Below are 15,548 nucleotides of genomic sequence, written 5' to 3'. Positions count from 1 at the left end.
AGCATCTGAGTTTGCTCCAGACAGTGGCTTGAATGATTTTCCAGGAACTTCATCACCGCCTCAGGTTTTGTGGAAAAAGTATACTTTCCCATTACATTCCACCCTTAATTTGGCCGGGAATAGTATAGAGTATTTGATTGCTCTTTTATGGAGTATTTTTTAAACTTTCAAAAGGATCTTTGAGCTTCTTGCACACGTAGTGTAAAGTTTGGATAAAGTGCCACCAGAGAATCATTACATTGAATAGCTGACTAGTCTCTATTTAAACGTAATATTGTGTCCCTGTCCCTGTGGTTAAGCATACACGCTATATTCGGACGGGGACTCTGTCCTGGGTTTAAACATTAACAATCTGTGTGCTCTCTACAGTAAAAATTGCTGAGAATGCTTGACAACCAAACAGGGATTCAAGCATCAATTCCTCAAACGTGTCCATGGTCATCAACGTTTTCGATTCGGGTATATCAGTTATTCTGATATTAATGTGCCATGACTTTCCTTCAGAGTCATCGTTTTGAGTTTGAGGATCTTAAGTTCTTTTTACATGGCGACAATGTGTTAGCCATTGATTGTGCTGTGTCCTCAGTTTCCGACACCCTTGATTTAGGCTCCATTGATCTAGTATCATACTTATCTAGCTGCTTTCTGAAATGAGCCATTCTTTAGTGTAAGATGATCTACATTTGAGTCTGTTGTTTGCAGACTATCTTTCATTTCTTTGAGCATTCTGGCATTTCCATGGTCAGAGCATCAGGCCGAGGTTGCAATTGTTCTTCTGATAGACCTGCTCCTTACCTTCTATCAAACTGTAAATCTGCCTGTTTATGTTCAGGATTCTTCATTGTTCTGTGCTGCACCAGTATCTAGCTTCATGAGATCTGTCACTCAAGCAACATTATGGTTTCCAGAGCGGATAGCTACCAGGCCTGATTTTCTCCCTACCATGGAGTTAGTGCAACACTCTCTCTGGTTCTGCACCACAGAATTGTTGCTTAGTAGGCTAGCAGTCACTGTCATGTACAACCGTGCACCCATGAAACGTACACAAATGATCCCTAGCATTAGAGTATCTGGTAAATTTTCCTAGTTGACATCCAGTAACCTTGTGGTCCATCTATCCCTGTATGTCAGTTAATTACTTGTTTACTAATAGAGTTTACTTTCCCTGTCCATTGCCTTATAAATCACAACTCTGTCCTTTAGGGTTATTTATTGAATCATTTGTCATTTTTGCTTTTGTATTAAAAAAAAAGAATAGTAATGGAGTGGGTTCAGTGTGGTAATCAACCCTGCGGCAGGCTGTTTCTTCCTAACTCTGTTACTGCCTGCACACCCGCTACACTGCAACTACCAGGGCGCTCTTTGGCCTGTCTCAGTAGAGAAACATGTCCCTGTTGAGGTCTTCCATCCCCTGGCAGCTGCTCTGTAGTGGCGGTACAACTGACCCTCTTGCATGCATATTTACAATCTGTCCCAGTGAGGTCCTCTCCTATCTGTAAGACCTAGCAGACGGTCTGCAGCCTAGAGGGGCTCCTCCCTCCCAGTCACCTGCCCAACAGCAGTACCATCCCCAACAGGCAATGACTTTGTACCCCACTGTCTCTGCTCCCCGTCAGGTGCTTTGGGTGGGATGTGCTTCCCAACCACCAGCCTTCGTGTCTAGATGTCTCTGCTTGTTTGCTGCAGTACCACAGTAGTGCGGTTGCTCAAGACCACAGTTTAATTGAATGTTCACGCAGGGACCTAGGCAGCTACGTCGCAGCATTCTCAGCAATCCGCAGTCCCTTTGAGTTCATCGGGTGCAGTAATTATTTCTCCTCAAGGCTCTGGAAATATCTTGAATCGCACAGGGTCTATAGCGGCTTCGACAGGCTCTGAGGTCTGCTGTCCAGTAGACCTATGCTGCGAGAGGTGTGCTTGTTTTGGTCATATCATTTGCAGGTTTCCCAAAGCTGCCTACAGCTCCGTTACTTCATCCAGCCACACTTATTCATGCCAAAGTTTAGATTGAGGTCTGGATGGCACCTGCTGTCGTTGGATGGAGCTCAGTTTAGCTGCTATTTTCATTGGGCCGAAAGAGCTCGCTTATAGATCACCCATTTTTTTTGTGTTTCTTTCTGACGCCCCCAGAGTTACATGTTGAGATGTTAGATAAACACCTCTTTAAGCACTACATGAAATTCTTTGAAGGCCTTGATGAAAAAGAAAACCCACTAGCCAAGTGACATTATTGCTAACTTTTGACCATTATCCACAACACATCACAGCACTGACCCTGTGAAACCATTTAACAGATGTGTAAAGAAATAAAACCTTGAATAAAAAATCAAATAAAGAATATGACTTAACCTGTATCTGCGAGCCAGAGAGAAGAGGACGTCCGTCTCTGTTCCCTGGATGGTCCGGGAGAGAATTAGGTAATCACAAACTTGTTTATATTTATCGCTCTACAAGGACTAAACTGGTTAAGTATTATTAAGCTTTCCAATCCGTTTTGAAACTTGAACACTAAATCTTCTTAGATATCTATGCTGTTTTATAAATGCTATATAATCTTGCTTCCCAATGGATTGTATTGAGCGTCTCTGGGTAATTTTTCATCTGTACATGCAAGCTCTATCAAAAGTTTGACTTGAGTTTAAAGACACCTAATCATCCTCGTCCTACAAACAAAAGCCAAGAGGTCTATGATAGTGGTGAAGAGATCTGGTTGAAGTTCTCCTCACTGTTGGGAAGGTTCCTGCGCCACCTCAGGATAACGTTTCCTCAGTTCATACAGTGGTTGTTGGACCTGGCCCTTTTGCAGGGTCATCCCCAAACTTTTTGCCTCCCTCCTTCTATTTTTTTTCTGACCTGTTTTTGTTGGCTTTAGGACTCTGGGGACTTTACCACTGCTAAACATTGCTAAAGTACATATGCTCTCTGTTTAAATTGTATTGGTGATTGGTTTATCCCTGATTGAATTATTTGATTTACTAGTAAGTCCCTTGTAAAGTGCACTAGTGGTGCCCAGGGCCTGTAAATCAAATGCTACTAGTGGGCATGCAGCGCAGATTGTGCCACCCACATGAGTAGCCCTGCAAATAGGTCTCAGACCTGCCACTGCAGTGTCTGTGTGTGCAGTTTTAAACTGCCAATTTGACCTGGCATGTGTACCTATTTGCCAGGCCCAAACCTTCCCTTTTTATACATTTAAGGCACCCCTAAAGTAGGCCCTAGGTTGCCCCAGGTAGCCCCGTGGGCAGGGTGCAGTGTATGCTAAAGGTAGGACATGTGCTGGTGTGTTTTTACATGTCCTAACCGTTATATACTGCCAAATTCGGTTTTCATTGTTGCAAGGCCTATCTCTCTCATAGGGTAACACGGGGCTGCCTTTAAATGTCCTTAAAGTGCAGTTTCCCTTTGAGAGCAGATAGAAATATGGAGTGTGGGGTGTCTGAACTCACAATTTAAAAATACATCTTTCAGTGAAGTGGGTTTTTAGATTTAGTTTGAAAATGCTACTTTTAGAAAGTAGACTTTTTCTTGCTTAAACCATTCCGTGACTGCCTGTTTGTGGATTCCTTGACTGGGTCAGACTGACAGTTAGGCAGTTTGTGAACAGCATATCCTGATGGGCCATCTGGGCTAGGCTGGGGGAGGAGTTGTCACTCACACCTGAAAGATCTCTGTCTGCCCTTACACAAAGCAGTTTCTGACTCCCTGGTGTGTGTCTAGGGCCAGGCCTGGGCAAGGCAGGATATTGTCAACAACGGATACTTTCCATTGAAGTTTGCCTACTTCAAAGGCAGAAAGGGGTATAATTAGTGGACCCAAAACCCCAGATTTTCAGATTACTTCTGGAACCTAGAGGAATCTCTGCCAAGGAGAAGAGCTATAGGAGTACTGACCCTTTGCCTATTACTGTGCTTTGCTGAGTTGGCCTGCAGTTGCTACTTCTGCTTGAAAGAGGACAAAGACTGGACTTTGTGGTATGTTCCTGCTTGTGAAGAATCTCCAAGGGCTTGGACTGAGCTTGCCTCCTGTTTTGAAGTCTCAGGGCTATCAAAGACTTGCTCTGTCTGCACTTGGGCTCGCTGCTGAGACTCCTGCCTTGCCATGTGGTGCCTTATCCTGTCCCGGGGCCCTTGAAAGGTGAAGCTGGTAGAAAAAGGCGGAAATCCATGCACAGGAAGCTGTGCAGGGAAAAGTTTGGCGCACCACCTGCATTGCGGCGGTATAAACGACACAACCCCTCGCAATGTGGTTTTTCCATCACTGTGCGGTCGGATTTCACAAGCATCACCACTGGCATTCAAAATCATCGTAAACCTGCACGGATCCGAAGTGCCCCATCTGAAAATTGATGCATCACTCTCTTGCGGGAGAGAAAAATTACGCATCGCCTACCCAACCGGGGAAGAAATGGCACACGGCCTCACTTGCGAGTAAGAAATTGACGCATCGCTGATTTTTCCGATGCCCGCTCGCCCATGCTGCTTTATTTTTTACGCAAACCAGGTACTTTGTCAAACAACAACGTTTCTATTGTTTTCTATGGAGTAAGACTCTTTTTACTTTAAAATTCATATCTTGACTTGTGTATGTTGAATTTTTGTTGTTCTGGTCTTGTTTGATTTAGATAAATATTGTCTATTTTTCTAAGCTGGTGTAGTATCCATTTTGTAGTGTTTTCACTATATTACTGTGTGTGTTTGTACAAATATTTTACACATTGCCTTTGAGATAAGCCTGGCTGCCTGTGCCAAGCTACCAAGGGGGTGAGCAGGGGTTGTCTTAGGAGTGTAACTCCCTTACCCTGACTAGAGTAATGGTCCCTGCTTGGACAGAGTGCCAAACTGATTGCCACCAGAGACCCCATTTCTAATAGTGGTATTCAGGGACCCTGCTATGTGATTCAAAATCAGGGAAATGTCCTTTTACTCCAGTCGTTCAAGAGACGCAGACTCCTGGTACATGACCAAGGACCCCACTACGCCCTACTTGTTGCAGTACCGTATGGCAGTGGTGTTGTCTGTGGTTACCAATCTTCCCTTGATGAATGGCAGGAAGGCCTACAGAGCTAGACTCACAGGCCACTGCGCCAATTATCTGAATTCCACCTCTCCCAGATGACCTACACAGCCTAGCAGTGATGTGTTCGCCACCACTGTGTGCTCTGGGTGGGGAAGGGGAGAGAGGCCTGCTGCTGGACCAGTTGCACTTGAGCCGCTACCACTGGAAATCTCAAGCAGTCTCCTTCCAAATCTGGATAACGTTGGAAAGGTTTCCTTGATGCTGGGTACACTGAAACCTCAAGTTCTATTGCAGAGCGCGCAGGTGCCACCTGGCACCGTTCACAAGGAGGATGCAGGAGGCCACGCAACTTCAAGTCTCACTGTGTTCCAGGACAGAGCATGAAACCTCAGGATCGTAGCCCAAATGTCCTGGACTCCGTGCCGCAAAGAAAAGCCTTGAACTGGATTATGTGATCAGGATCACCTCAGTGAATGGAAGCATCTGCGAAGTAGTCAGATAGAACTTCACCCTGGTTCTAATAAACCCCAGTGATGTCTAGAGTTCTGCTTTCGTCTGGATGTAGTCTACAACTGACTGCGGTAAGTATCCCTTCAACAGCCAATTGTTGAGGTACAAGAATACAAATACTCCCGACCTACAAAGATGGGCAGCGACCACTGTCATTAGTTTTGTGAACACCTGAGGGGTGCTGGTGAGTCAAAGGGGAGCACTGCAAAAGGAAAATGCTCCTGGCCCACCTTGAACATTCACGTCCTGCAAGTGCAAGGACACCATTCATTCATTCACCTGGGTTCAAAACATACAGTAATTGTTTGGAGAGAAAAGACAGAGCATAACCTTTCTGAACAATTTGTAGGAGACCCATCTGTCGTGTATGATGGACCTCCAGCCCAGGAGGTAAGGTGGAATATTGCTACTAATGGCACTCTAAAACAGTTTATTGGCAGTTGTAGCAGGGGAGGAGTAGTTGGAAGACATGCTCTGTTTAGCAAGGGTCAACAGACAGTGGGACTACACTGTAGTTCTGATGTCTTTAAAACCTTCCTATGTGGAGTCCACCTTTTGTTTGAAGAGACTGGAAACATGAAAGGGCAGAATTCAGTGGATCTCATCTATGTGTTTGTAGGAAGGACCACACTGGTACCGACCACACTTCCGTGTGTGAATAACTTTCATGGCTGTGTCCTGCCCATCATGTATCGTCTGTCCCGAAGAGACCAGAAGATCTGCATTCATAGACTGCAGTGCAAGACTGCTTGAAGAAAACATGAGCTTGCGAAAAGCTACAATCCCCTTCGATTTCCTATCTGGAGGAGTGGTTGGAAATGAGTTTGTTTTCACTGTACTGGTTGAGGCTTGCAGCTGTCTGGAGTCGAGTGCTTGGTGAGAAAATCTGATTCACTAATTGCCAGTATATGTCGCCTGGCCACCTCCTAGTTCGCAGGCATGGAAGAACATGGTTTTGACCAGGTAGCCATAAGAGTGTCTGTGAGGGCTTCATTTAAAAGAAGTAAGGGGTGAGATGTTGCTGGCCCAGTCTGCAGATATTTTGTTACAATTTTTGTTTAGGTCTCAATGGAGGGTAACTGTAAATGTAGTGCTTCAGCTGCCTTCCTAACCACCACTGCAAATGAAGCACACTCTTCTGTTGATGGTCCATGTGGCAAGTCAAGCTCTGGCTCAGGAGTGGTACAGAGCCCACTGGTATTCTGTAAATCAAGGTTTAAGCTATCATCAGTATAATGAGGTGGGAGCAAACCATCTCCATTGCCAACATCCTGGGTGGCACCCTGCTCTGGCAAAGGATAGGAATCTGAACCAAAACGATAATGGGGCTTCTGCTGGTAGCTGTGATGTGGCAGAGGCACAGGGCTAGAGTCAGGCTACATAACAACTGGTTGTATTTTTGTAATTCGAAGCACAGCATTGGTCAGGCTAGGGCCAACATCAATTTGGATTCCCACATTGGTAGCAGCACCGGCTCATCCTATTGCACTGGTGGCACTGGCAGGGGAATCGGTGTGTCAGGAATGGGCATAAATCCCGGAGCTCAAGTAGAAATTTGTACAGGTATTGCTGGCTTTGTACAGACAGTGCAGAACAGGAACCCACAGGCGTTAATCTGACTGAAGGTCCCTGTGATTCCTTAGGGCCTGAGTCCATGGCAATGGAGGCCCTCTGCACACTGAAAATCTGAAAAAATGGTTCTTTTAAGGCCTTGATTTGCTGCGAGGCCAGCAACAGCCAGGAAAACTCAGACTGCGTCACAACCAACTGAGGAATCTGTTTTGTGTTCACAGATCTCGAAGGAATGCGACTCACGTAGTTATGACCTCGCGCCTTCACTTAGAAGTAAGAGTGGCGGGCTGGGATCAAGTCCTGCTTCGCTTCCTTATGCTTGTGTTTGGACTTTGACTTACCGGAAGACTTTGAATACAAAGTTAAACTGTCATTCAAGCAACCATCTTCACAAAACCATGTTGAAGCCCACAACTTGGAGCAGAGGCAGGACTATGCAAAAGCCACAACTTATCCTTGTGTTCAGCGACATATAGCATTGCCTCCCAGTCTCAGATTGCCTTCCGGTGCATGAGGGTGCACTTATCGCACAACTTGGTGTTGTGCCCTGAGCCAAGACACCAAAGGCACCCTTTATGCGGGCCAATGACTGGAATATGTTTCCTGCAAAAACAGCATGGCTTAAAACCTGTTATTTTTAGTGGGACATCATTCAATAGCATACCTGAAGCTGTTTAGGAACTGTCAAAACAAGAGTGGAGGTACAGATCCACATTAGAAAGAAAGGAACTGGCATCAGCTTGCAGGGGTGGTATCTATACGCTGCTCTACTCCATTACTTCCGGGGTGGTATGGAGTCATCGCATAGCAGTACGATGACACCTGGGAGGGAAGGGCACTGTTACAAAAAATCTCCAGTCTGAGTCACCACTAAATCACCATTTAGTCCAGGCAACTGGAATAAAAGAATCTCCTGGCTATCCTGGTTTCTTTGTTATCCTGCCACATTTTGATTCCAGTGGTTGATGCACTACTTCAGGAGGGTCTCAGTACATTAGTATAGTGATTGTTCCAATGCAGGAATCTGGTTATAGTCATATGCGTTGTGTACAAGGTTGTCAATGTTAGTGGACCAAAGTCTGCTTGTAGTCTCTGCTGTCATATTCCCCTCACAATAAAAAGTCTGATTAATGTCTGGGATGCTCTGGCATTTGCTCCCTCTTCCTTTAGACACTGCTCTTCCATCAGTACCATCAAAAATGTGAGCCTCGGACCGGGCACTGATAATGCCTAGGGATGTTAATTTTCCTTGTATGCCTGTATATTATATTTTCATTGAGTGAAACTAGCCAAAAGACAGGGGAGCGCTGTACAGGTTCAAAGACAAGCGTAAAGTCAACGAGGGCTAGGAGATGTAGTGGATGGTTAATGCATTGTGATATAGTGTTCTTTAAAGTGAATCTTCAACACTTTCCTTAATTGGAGCAGCGTTGGGATGGTCCTGATGGATGTGGAGATGTTGTTCCAGATCCTGAATGCATAAATCGAAAAAGCCTGCTGTCTTGTTTTTCTTTTTTTACACTTCTGCAGTGTGATATTGTCCAAGCTGTGGCTGTGAACTACCAGAGATGTTGAGCTTGTCTGTTAGATAAAATAGAGCTGTCGATCTAGATTGAGTGGTAAATGATGAAGCTGATTTTGAAGATGGTGCGGGTCGGCAACCAATGGAAGTTCTCTAGCGTAGGGTGATGTGATCATATTTCTTCAACCTCTGAAAGAGATGTGCTACGGCATAAAGGATGCCTTTAAGGGGTACATGTATGGAGTCTGAGAGACCATTGCCACCATTCAGATGCAAAAGTATGAGGTCTTGAACAGCAGTTCTGAAGTCTCTTTTTGAATGAAATTCTTTCCCTTTCTTTAGATGAAAGAGCTGGCACAAGGATGTCTTTGTGTTTTTTGGCAATGTGTTTTTTGAGGATGAGTTTGAGTTAGATGTACAAGGTGCAGGTGACTTTATAGTCAGTGAAAGTTGGGGTTTGAAACTGTCATTGAGCCAGGTTTGTACTTCTTCTTGTTTGTTCTTAGCAAAGAGCAGGAATTCTGCCTTGGTTGGGCTGAGAGTCAGGCACTGGATATCAAGATCTGGATGATGTACAGCCAGTGTTGGAGACAGAAGAGACTTCAAGTAGAAGTGTGTTTCATCTGCATATTGGTGAACCTGGATACTGTTATCTGTGAGTAGAGCACCAATCAGCTCCATGTAGAGGTTGGACATTTGTGGAGACCCCATGGAACCCTGGGGGTCTCCACAGGTGATGGGGATCTTTTGGGACATAGAGGCACCCATATAAGGAATCTGATATATGTTGTAAAGGTGGCAGGAGAGCCAGCGAATGACATGGGCACTGAATCCCATTTGAGACTCCAGGGTGCATACGAGTCTGATAGTCAACTGTGTCAAAGGCGAGGTCCAGCAACTATCAGGTCAGGTCTGTAATCAAGAGGGCATTGTCTACAATGTGTAAGGTAGCAATCTGCATTGTGCAGTGTGATTTGAAGCCAGACTGGTAGTCGTACAGAAGGTAGTTAGCATTGATGTAATCTTGGCTAGAACATAGACTGCTGTTTTTTCTTGCTTCATTTTGCTTGTGAGTGATACTTGAAGGATAGGCACCTAGCTTTTCAGGCTGACCATAACAGGATTCTATGGCCGGTGCTTGTACGCGATGAAGTCGGCTTGGTGGTTTCGAAGTGTTTTTGGATCTTCTGTATTTTTCAGTAAAAAAGAGGTTGATTGTATTGTGCTTTTCTGTGGAATGAGCAATATGTGGGTCTGGCAGTGCTTGTTTGTCTTGTAAAGCATTCTGCTTTTGTTGGTGGCTTCATTGATTGTGTTGGCGTAGTACTTTGATTTGGCTGATGTGATGAGCTTGTCTGCTTGTTGCACTGAAAGGGCTCATTATCATGAAGAGCTCTGTTTTTCTTCTGTTTTCCTTCCTGTCCGCAGATGGATCATATATTTCTAGCAAGGTCTTGGTCCTGAAAGCTTTGGCTTGCACTTCTAACACTATGTAAATGTTTTCTTGTGTACTCACAGTATTCTAGGTCGGCATTATGGAAGTTAATACATAGTTTTTGCAGAGATGAACAGTCCGCTGGTTCTGGTACAATAGTATATCAATGGTTCCTGCACCATAGTTGGGCACAGTGTTTGACGGCACCCTTGAACTTTAGATGCTGCCTTGTATGAGTTAGGCTTATTTAAAAGTGTCCTTTTAGATTAGTAGAGTAACTACTTCTGCATTGTAGAAGGCATTGGACTTGATTCAAGAGACTTTTTCATATTTACTTTTTTGTGATTCTGTGATGTTCTGTTTCAGGACCTGAGTTTTATTAATAAGATGATACTTGGTTTTGCTTAACTAATACATGGATTTGTCTTTCTTTCAGGCACAAGCGAAGGCTAAAGCTAAAACCTATGAATTTCGGAGTGATGCTGCAAGAGGTGTCCGGGTGCCTTTCCCTAGCAGATCCTCCCAGGAGATAGGTTCCACCTCCAGATCCCGGGAAGGTTTGAGAACCATAGGCGTGACACCACAGGGACCAAGCAGCTCGGCCCGAACAGAAAGTGTCAGGGAGAGGGTGACACAGCCTGAGGAGGAGCCTGATCTATACCATCTGAAGCCATCGAAAAAGAAAAGAGGCCCTAAACCCGGGCGAGCAATGTACAAGAGCAGCCCTAACGTCCTGGAACCCACTGCTAGGAAACCCGGAGAGCAGGGTGGAAAAGTTCTTGACTACCTGAAGTCTCGGAGGATGGAGGAACTAGCTTCAGGAGCAGGCTCATTTCGATCGGGTCACAGTGTCATCCAGCTAGCGAGGAGGCAAGAGACAAACTTCACTGGTCCCAAACCCCCTCCTGCAGGGCTAGGGTACCAACAAAGAGATTTTGAGATGTCAAAGTCACCATTCGATTCCCGTGGAAAGTATGGCATGGACCAGTACCCTCCCAGGTCTAAGCAAAGGGTGGGGGACCCAACTCACCTAGATCTTGGTGACCATAAAGCCAGGCATAATTCGGAAAGCGATACAGCTGTGCACAATCTCTACAGGGACAACATGGTGGCTCATGGCAGCAAACCTTCTCTAATTGCCAGAATACCGGTCTCTCGGATCCTTGGAGACCCAGAGGAAGAAACTTGGACCCCCTCTTTAAGCAACCTGGAGAAGGTGGTAGTGACCGATGTGACATCAAACTTCCTGACAGTAACCATTAAAGAAAGCAGCACGGACCAAGGATTTTTCAAAGAAAAAAGATAAGCTGTGACCTCTTTCAGTTCACTGCTAACCTCTTCTCTTATTTGGACAGGATCAAGCCACTGTCACGTCACTAAGCCTTTCCTCTATTCACTTGTATCACTTTCCGTTGAAACGGTTTTCAAAAAATATATTTTCAGATGTGTATATATGTTATTTAAGAAAGCAGATATTCATATATATATAGTATATATATTTCAAGTCTAACTTGCTTTATTTAAATATAAGACCTTAAACAATAGATTTATGCGCCTCCAGTGCAGTTTAGGTTGAACCCCCCCCCCCCTTATTTCAGCACTTGCATAAGATGACTGTTTTGGGAGTTTCGAATATTCATTATTAAATGTCATTGTTGCTAGCTAAGCAGGCCTAATGTTTAAGGAATAGCATAACTAATTTAACATTTTCTCCAATTTAAGTCTAAAATCCTTGAGCCTTCTTTATTTTGTCTCAACCCACAGCTAAGCAGCAGAGGTGTGTCTGTTTTAAAGTCACAGTCTCCTGTGCAATTTCAAGTTGATACGTTTACTCGTATGCAAGTACGCCAGTACACCGAAAGGCACGCTGTGAAGTACAGGTGTGCATCTTTTCTATTGAAAACACAGTTGATGTTAAAAATCAGGATTGATAGCTCAGGCTTCGTTACTATTTGGACATTTTTAATACAGCATTAGAGTGACCGCACAGGAAGGGGCCCATGTGCTCAACCGTAATCTGTGATCAGGAAGAGTATAAATGTTGATGTCCGTACATAGATATGATGCACACTATAAACAGAATTGTCTTTTGGAGCTTGCATAATTGATGGTGCTCTTACCCCCTCAATAATACTAAAATAGAGACCTTTCAAGGTTCTATCATGACCTGCAAGATGCACAAACCCAAAAATATATAATGGCAGTCTTTTATCGGCATTGCAAGTCTAGCAAGCGAGTAGCATGTGAATGTTGTGGTCCTTAAGGGCAGAATTTCACAGAGGTTCTAAAATACTCCAAAGCAGTTACATTTCTGGCTACAGATTTGTAATCTCAGAAGACGTAGTTGGTTGTTTCTTAGAGCTTTAGGAGAAAACTGCAGGCCAGGTAAATATGAGCTGATTTTTTTTTATTGCTATGACATTAACAGCGGGAAAGCCATCAGGTTTTATGAGGAAAGCGGAGCCAGGGTTTAGGCTTGGCTGTAAGAGCCTAAGTACGAGCCATACAAATATTTGACATGTAAATGACACAGCAAACATCATGTAAAAAAAACTTGTCCGAGTTAGAAGTATATTTTCTTTAATGCTTGTATTTCACTTTTGTACATTAGATTATATCACTGCATTGACTTCTATTAAAATGAATAATTTTAAAGCAAGAACTTGCTCTCTCCTTGCCCTGACATCACTGCCATGAGTGAACCAAGATGTCAGTTTTGTCATGTGCACTGTATATCGTCTAAATATTGTTATATGTCGAACAACATTCATGTCTAGTAAACCATACTGATGTTTAGTGCGTACTCTAAAGTGGATTCCTTCAAAGCGCCCAAGCATTTGACAGTCAAAATGAGAAATAGAAATGAAGTGATTTGTATAGGAGAACACAGTGCGGTCCAGTGGGAAAGCCGGGATTTGAACCCCGGATTCCTGCTTACATATTCTTCAGTTCAGCAATTTAATCAATTTAACAATCTCATACCCTTACAGTTTTCCCGCTAAAGGACAGTGCTTTTAGTTTAGTAGTTCTATGACCTAATTTAGTACACTTGGTTCAGCAAATGCAAGCGGTGCATGTAAATTCAATATATATAGGATACACATCAGGCAACTGTAATATGATCCAATATTTTCATCAAGGTGTTCTGTTGACACACCACGAGGCCAAAGCCTGGGTGGTTTGTAATTGTCACTATGAGTTCAAGATGGCAAAAGAGTAGCATATTATACCATTATGTATTTGTACATGCCTTTTACTTCGGGATAGTTAGCCTCAAAAAGCCTTTTTTGTTCCAGGAACCGCAAACAATAGGCATTGTTTTGAACTAGACTGTTTACGTTTTTTCTACCTTACTTGAACAAACTGTTGATTAAAAAAAAAATATAATGCTGCGGTCACTGAATTTAGGGATGGGCTACAGTGGTTACAGCATAGTTGTGAATTTACTGCATTTGACACATAATGTGCGGTATAATCTGTAAAATTTACAGATTTCACCAAAAACCTTGTTTCCAGAATAGATGAAAATAAGACTAGACAATGTATATTTATTATTAAGACTAATTCATATAAATTGTGCTACATAATTTTGTTCTCCATTCTACACAATCCTAATAGCCCTGACAATGTTAAAGTTCTGCAGAGTAGCTCTGAGTGCTGTCATTGTGATCATGAAATCTGTATTTTACAAGCAAACATGAAATATGTTCCATATTTCGGGGTCCCTTGTGATATATACGCACTTTTTTACGACTCCACTTTGTGCAATGAAAGCACCAAAGGAAAGTTAAGCATGAGGGTGGTCAAGACCATACAATATGGCTACTACCACCTGATTACAAAAAACAAAACAAAAAAAACGGAAGGAGAGTATCAGTACATCAATGACTAGCAAAACAAAGAGGGCTCAGACATCCTGTCATAGCTTTGCTCTCCAGTTACATGTCTTCACTGAGAAATATACAAATTTTACAGTTCAGCTGGAGACGGACAAACAGCTATAAAAAGCATGTTTTTCAGTTGTCATGGACTCATTTGTCTTGGGTTTAGCAGGTTTTGGGCTGGATGTGCGAAGCCTTTCCGTGTTCGCAGAAGGTCTGATTTTGCATAGGCAGGCCCTTTGCGACAGCAAGAAGTTATTTTGTTATGTACAAAACTCAAATTGTGATTCTGTAACATGTTCCTGAATTGAAATTTGGGTTTGTGACCAAATACTGATTTGGGCCTCCATTCCGAATACCGAATCGTATTGGTATGTATTCATGTTTAGTGATTTAAATCCTGTCTCGAAACATTAATACTTTACGGACTACATACAGGTAGTGGTAAGCCATGCACAAATGTAAGGAGCCCCCATGGACCTCTTTGCCTTTGAGAATGTTAAAAAAATATTTTTAAGAGTACATGGACCACACCTACTCTTAAATTTTTTTAGTTACATTGTTTTTTATTTTTCAAGCGCATCCTGTTTTCCTTTAAGGAAAATGGGCTGCATGTTAAAAATTCCTTTTTTTAAAAGCAGTCAAAGACATGAGTGTCTGCTGACCTCAGTTGGCCACCATCTGTTGATGGCTGTGATTCATATTGGGCCACAAATTGTGACCTACCTCATTAAAATTCATGAGGTAGGTCGAATAGCGACCCACTAGGAATCGGTTATTTTGTGAACCGACCTATCACTACGTAGGTCAGTGGGCAAAATAGCACTCTGGTTGTAAAAGTACTGGTCGCAAATTGTGACCAGTATTTTGTGACTAGTACTTTGTACATCTGGCCCCAAGTCCTTAACAATTGGGAGAGAAAAGGGCAGTGACTGAGCAGCTTGTCTATATTTTGGCCTCTCCATCCACATGGGACAGCATCCGAGCCAGACATTTGGCTAGAGCCAGGCTGAAGCTAGCTTTATTAGCGTGATTCAAGTATGCATATGCACGTATTACAAACATATTCGAAGTTGCTTGGTTAAAAACATAATGTATTTACAATTCCATGAGGCTGCAACACTGTAATAAGAAGTACTAATCATAAAAACGCAAGTTATTTTTAACAACTCAGAAAGTAGTTGCGACTGTAAAATAGCGTATACGGTCTGGAGCATGCAGTGGGGTCTGCAGAATGCTATTAAAAAAGCTGCGCTAAGTAAAAAGTTCAGTCAAATTGTGTACACGATTAAAACAAAAAAAATGGTTTAGGGGGAAAAGGAATACAGTCATGTCTGCCCGTGTTCAACCTTTTTAAATATAAAAATATAAATTGGACGATCCCTGTTATGTATTTCAGTTAAGTTACGGGAGAACATGGGCTTACTGTGTTTGCCATGGTGCAGGATATTTGAGTTTACCGTGCAAGATAAGAAAATTAGTGTGTGCACACTTGAGCACATTTCCAGCTGCACACCGTAATTCACTTTAAATGATCTACTTGAAAGAACAGGATGCATTGGTTTCTTTTGTGCATCCCACGAAAGCACACCATGTGCATTTCTCGCATTCC

The 15,548-nt window shown here is 43.2% G+C and overlaps 1 protein-coding gene across 1 annotated transcript in view; it reads left to right on the top strand.

Moving 5' to 3' along the window:
- The window catches only part of CBX8 (chromobox 8), a 99,221-nt gene extending 85,846 nt beyond the window's left edge, over nucleotides 1–13,375 (top strand). Inside the window, exon 5 of the mRNA XM_069199709.1 lies at nucleotides 10,492–13,375. Coding sequence (XP_069055810.1) covers nucleotides 10,492–11,361 — 870 coding nt within the window. The 3' untranslated portion in view covers nucleotides 11,362–13,375. The remainder of the gene's footprint in view (nucleotides 1–10,491) is intronic.
- Nucleotides 13,376–15,548: the final 2,173 nt, after the last annotated feature.

This window comes from Pleurodeles waltl, chromosome 7, assembly GCF_031143425.1.
Source record: "Pleurodeles waltl isolate 20211129_DDA chromosome 7, aPleWal1.hap1.20221129, whole genome shotgun sequence".
Classification (NCBI taxonomy): domain Eukaryota; kingdom Metazoa; phylum Chordata; class Amphibia; order Caudata; family Salamandridae; genus Pleurodeles; species Pleurodeles waltl.
The sequence above is the reverse complement of the archived record's forward strand: the minus strand, read 5'-3'. Positions and strand labels throughout refer to the sequence as shown.